This window comes from Brassica oleracea, chromosome C9 (assembly GCF_000695525.1).
Source record: "Brassica oleracea var. oleracea cultivar TO1000 chromosome C9, BOL, whole genome shotgun sequence".
In the NCBI taxonomy this organism is placed as follows: domain Eukaryota; kingdom Viridiplantae; phylum Streptophyta; class Magnoliopsida; order Brassicales; family Brassicaceae; genus Brassica; species Brassica oleracea.
The window spans coordinates 51,539,829-51,544,951 of record NC_027756.1 but is presented as its reverse complement, the minus strand read 5'-3'; the positions used below and the strand labels follow the sequence as shown (position 1 = coordinate 51,544,951).

Here is a 5,123-nt window from a genome sequence, read left to right as displayed (position 1 = left end):
AAAATATTTGTAAGAGAGAGTTTCCAAAAACAAAATCTTTGTAGTAAACCCTTTCCTAAATATTAAGAGTCTTCTTCTTAAATTTTCTAGTTGTCTAATACCATCTTCATCTCATCGATATTGGGTAATATTCCCAACAGTAGGTTTCATTACAGTAAACAGTCCTTATTGAGTCGAATATTTGCAATCCATCTTGTATTAACCAAGCGTGACAGCATGCAGTCAACAGAGTAGCTATGAAAACATGATCAGGCTTAATCCCCAAGTCCATCATAAGAGAGTAGATCATAAGTGCTTCCTTACCCATACCGTACACAGCAGTGAACATAACCAGATCTCTATGACCATCTGAGTGGAAAACAGAATACGCGTTCTTCAAGCTGCCACATTTGGCATATACGTCTAGTAGAGTTCCCTTCAGGTGGATATCAATAACTCCGCCTCTGATAATATAACTGCGAACACACAGGAAGGAGATTCATGACTGTCACAGCGTTGGGCCTCATTCATCTTGCTTGTATCTCACGGAAAACATCAATGGCTTCATTAGGATAACAACTTTCAGCATAGATACGAACCATTAAGCTACCAAGTCCGAAAAAAACTGTCCTAAAACTATCCCAGTAACAGCCGTTTATCAAGAAAATCCACGCTACAGAATTTGGATCAGACATTTCCACAAACACTTGATAGGCAAAGAAAAAAAAAAAAAATTTACTTCAAAAAATTTCTAACAATCGACACACAAGCAAAGAATAAATGTGATAGAGGCATAGGGACACTAGAAAAGAAACAGTCTTTATCAAGTTCCTTATGTCTCCGCTCAGTTTCATAAAAGCAAGCAAGGTTAAATTATAGCTGAACAGAGTAAGGTTAAATTATGAAAATTCGACTACTAACGGGGTAAAATAAGAATAAAATAAATTATTGAGGTCCTTTTATGCAAATAAACTATTTATTTCGTATAACGTCCTTATTAGGTATCTCTCTCTAGACTCTCCTCTGCTTTACACATCTCGTCAGTAAAGTTAACAGCTTTGATTCGGGAAAGCATCTCTTCTCTTCCCCGAATATGGCTCCGCCGGCAGCAGGTGAAACAGCGGCGGCGGGCGGTGATGCTCAGCCGCAGCAGCAACGACAAGCAGGTGGTGGGTTCGGGCAGACGATAACGGGAATCATAAGAATCGCCGTCTTCTGCTACTTCGCTTCGAAGTTCTTCTCGCCGAAACAGAAACCTGTTGATCCTTCTAAGCCTCCGCCTCATCTCATGTCCAATCTCTTTCAGAAAGGCGAGCCCTTGGTAATTGGGTCTCTTCAAGTCGATTGCTTTCTCTATTTCGCTCGCCTTAGGTCTAAAGTGTTTGTTTTTGACAACAGGATATGTGGTTTTATCTATCGGAGAATGATAAATTCAGTGACTTTGGGAATGATGGTGCGCTTGTTTGGCACGAGACCAACATACCTTACGCTGTGTGGAAGCCAGAGAGCACTAGAACCTTGTCAATGAAGTATTATCCATCCGAGGTAATAGATATATTTGTGTTTCTTCATATGTTGTGTCAGTTGTGTTGAGGGTGTTTTGTTGTTTGCAGGCACTGAAGAATAATGGGAGTCTCTATGCTCATGTCTTCTTTGCTCGATCTGGTTTTCCTATTGATCCTAACGATCCTGAGTATCAGCCTCTTAATTGCTTTGGCAGGACACATCGTAAGACTCAACGACCTCTTTTAATAATAAAGAGTTGGTAGTTAGATTCAAGTACCAACCTCTGTTTTTTTTTTACTGTTTTCAGCTGTTGCGACTTACTTGCCAAAGCGAAAAGCAGATAAGAAGAAGAGTCTTTTGGGAAATCCTAAAGACTCTGCTGAATCCAATGCACAAGTTGAGGTGTGCTTATGGTTATTATGTATAGTTTAGGCCTGTAATGAAGCCTGTGTTATGGCGCACACATTCTTATGAACTAACAACACAAAGCAGACTTCGCAGGGCGTTGATGGGCATGACTCCGAAGTGAAGGATGAGGGCCCTGTTGAATGGATATCTTACTGGAAACCTAATGTCACCATTAACCTAGTCGATGACTTTACTCGGTAAGTAGTTCCTTCTGGTTATTGGTAGATGAATAATCGATTTATGGCATGCTTTCTTTTCCTTTGAGCTCACTTCTTTCGATGAATTTCATAAGACTTTTTGCTAATTGTCTTCAATTTCCTTGCAGCTATCCACAGCACGGTGTACCACCAAACATTGCTCCTTGTATCCTTCCGTTTCTTTTGGCAGATTATTACTTTAAGTTTTTAGACAACTCTCTATGCACTTGTTTCATCTTCCATGCCATTTTCTTTTTTTTTGTATTCCTTAACTTTATTGGCAGACATACAAGTAGAACCTACTACAGTAAACTACTACCCTATAGTTTTCTTCAACGAGTTTTGGCTGCTAAGGGACAAGCTGATTGCAATCAACGAGACAGTCTCAGAGCTGCCACTTAACATTGAAGTAAGCCCCATTAGCATGACAAAGTGGCAGCTATTTGAGCAGATTGAACAGTCTTTCCAGGTTCATCGTAGCTACGGCAGCATGCTTGATGGTGAATCTGACGAACTAAAGGTAGGTAGATTCTGTTCCTTTATGCTCAGTTAGCTAGCTTCATGTCTTATTATATATACTTAGATTTGAGTGTGATATACTTGCAGAGGGTGTTTCTGGAAGGCAATCCTTATCTGTTGGGCATCACAATGTGTGTTTCGATGCTGCATTCTGTATTTGACTTCCTTGCATTCAAAAACGGTAAACGCCAAATAGAACAGTCACTCTCCTAAAATGCTTATTGGTATTATAGCTTATCTAATGTCTCTGTTGCTTTCCCTGTAGATATCCAGTTTTGGAACAAGAACAAATCTATGGAAGGACTGTCTGCAAAGTCTGTTGTACTGAACTTCATCTGTCAGTTCATCATCTTCCTCTACCTGCTTGACAACGACACTTCATGGATGATACTGGCTAGTTCTGGAGTTGGCGTCTGCATTGAGTTCTGGAAAATAGGAAAAGCCATGCGCATAGAGGTAGGTACATCTAACTAGAAAAATCAGCAAGTGACGCTTCCAATTTGATATTTGTATAAAACTGTGGCAAATATTTCAAATTTTTAGGTTGATAGAAGTGGAATGATTCCAAGATTGAGGTTCCACGATCGTGAATCCTATGCGAGAAACAAAACCAAGGAGTATGATGATATGGCCATTAAATTCTTATCCTATGTGCTGCTCCTCCTTGTCGCTGGATTCGCCATATATTCACTAGCCTACGAACGCCACAAGAGCTGGTACTCATGGATACTATCTTCACTAACGAGCTGCGTCTACATGTTTGGTATAAAAAGTTCCCAAAATTCTCTTAAACCACAGCTCAAACAACTGTCGTGTGAATGATTTCCTTTGAGCGGGAATCAATGTGTTTTTTGTTTTGTTTTGTATTTGCAGGTTTTATAATGATGTGTCCTCAATTGTTCATCAACTATAAGCTAAAGTCAGTAGCGCATCTACCATGGAGGCAGATGACTTATAAGTTCCTCAACACCATCATCGACGATCTCTTTGCCTTTGTCATCAAAATGCCAATGCTGCACCGTCTCTCTGTCTTCCGAGATGGTAAATAATAGGAATCGGTCTTTCTCTGAGATTGTTGATTCATGCCTCTTTAGATTGTTTTGGAAGTGACAAAAAATGATAATGATCTAAATCTGGTGTTGTCTTTGTTTTGTTGCAGATGTAATTTTCTTGATATACTTGTACCAGAGATGGGTTTATCCTGTGGACAAAACACGTGTCAACGAGTTTGGTTTTGGAGGTGAGGATGATTCTGCGGATCCGAAGAAGATCACTGACCAAGAAGATGACAAGAAAACAAACTAAAAATAAGCTTTTTTTTATTTTTCCAAATCAGTTTTAATTTCTTGGTTCTGCCTTAGAAGTTTTGTTTTAGGATATATAAAAGATAAAAGTTTATTTTAAAAAATCTTTAATCATATGACTTTAGCGCTTCGTTATCGCGGCGGTTGCAACCAGCAATCGAAATTTCTTCATTATCTCTAAATTAGTGGATTAATCATTATAAAATGGTTTTTTATTCTAGAGAAATGAAGACAGCAAAAGTTTCAAACTTCTTTGAATTTCATCGCATCTTAGTGAAATATATAACTATGCATTAAAACAATATTTTCATATTTTTGAATTTTTTTTCAAAATCTATGTGTTAACTAACTCCTACGAAAATATTGAATTTTTCGGTAAATACTCCATATACTGAAGCCTATGATCTTTAGTGTTGTTTTAAAATTTTCAAACACATTCTACATTTGTATAAATGTATATTAAACTTTCTTTCATGGTACATGAACATCGTTTTAATTTTTTTGTCAATTAATTCAGTAAAACTTCATAATATTCTCTAAATTGGTGGACTAACAACTATAAAATCGTTTTTTCTAGAAAAACGGAGGAGACAACAAAAGTTCCAAACCTCATTGAACTTCATAATATGTTAGTGAATGATGCAACTATGCATTAAAACAATATTTTTGAATTTTTGAATTTTTCTCAAAGTAACCCCTACGAAAATATTGATTTTTTCGGTAAATGCTTTAGTGTTGTTTTAAAATTTCTAAACACATTATAGATTTTTATTAATATTTATTAAACTCTCTTTCGGTACATGGGCATCTTTTTTAATTTTTTGTCAATTAATTTAGTAAAAATTAATAATACTCTCTAAATTGGTGGACTAACCACTATAAAATAGTTTTTTTTCTAGAGAAACGGAGACAACAAAAGTTCCAAACCTCTTTGAACTTCTTCATAGGTTAATAAAGGATGCAACTATGCATTAAAACAGTATTTTCATATTTTTGAATTTTTCTCAAAATCTACGTGTTAACCCCAATGAAAATATTAAATATTTCGGTAAATGCTCTATATAATGAATCCTATGATATTTAGTATTGTTTTAAAATTTTTAGACACATTCTACATTTGTATTAATATTTATTAAACTCTCTTTCATGGTACATTGGCATCGTTTTAATTATTTGTCAATTAATTTAGTAAAGCTTCATAATACTCTCT

General features: G+C 36.3%; 1 protein-coding gene across 2 annotated transcripts; it reads left to right on the top strand.

Moving 5' to 3' along the window:
* Nucleotides 1–1,004: 1,004 nt before the first annotated feature.
* Nucleotides 1,005–4,027, top strand: LOC106313307 (cleft lip and palate transmembrane protein 1 homolog). 2 transcript variants are annotated; one of them, XM_013751092.1, is made up of 12 exons: nt 1,005–1,300; nt 1,378–1,524; nt 1,593–1,707; nt 1,793–1,887; nt 1,987–2,090; nt 2,219–2,256; nt 2,375–2,610; nt 2,697–2,790; nt 2,875–3,065; nt 3,153–3,372; nt 3,483–3,650; nt 3,769–4,027. In XM_013751092.1, the coding sequence occupies exons 1-12, from the start codon at nt 1,073–1,075 to the stop codon at nt 3,912–3,914; spliced, it is 1,782 nt and encodes a 593-aa protein (XP_013606546.1). In that variant the 5' UTR covers nt 1,005–1,072; the 3' UTR covers nt 3,915–4,027. The 2 variants fall into 2 exon arrangements, with proteins under 2 accessions (XP_013606546.1, XP_013606545.1); XM_013751091.1 differs by having other exon boundaries at nt 1,978–2,090.
* The last annotated feature ends 1,096 nt before the right edge of the window (nt 4,028–5,123 follow it).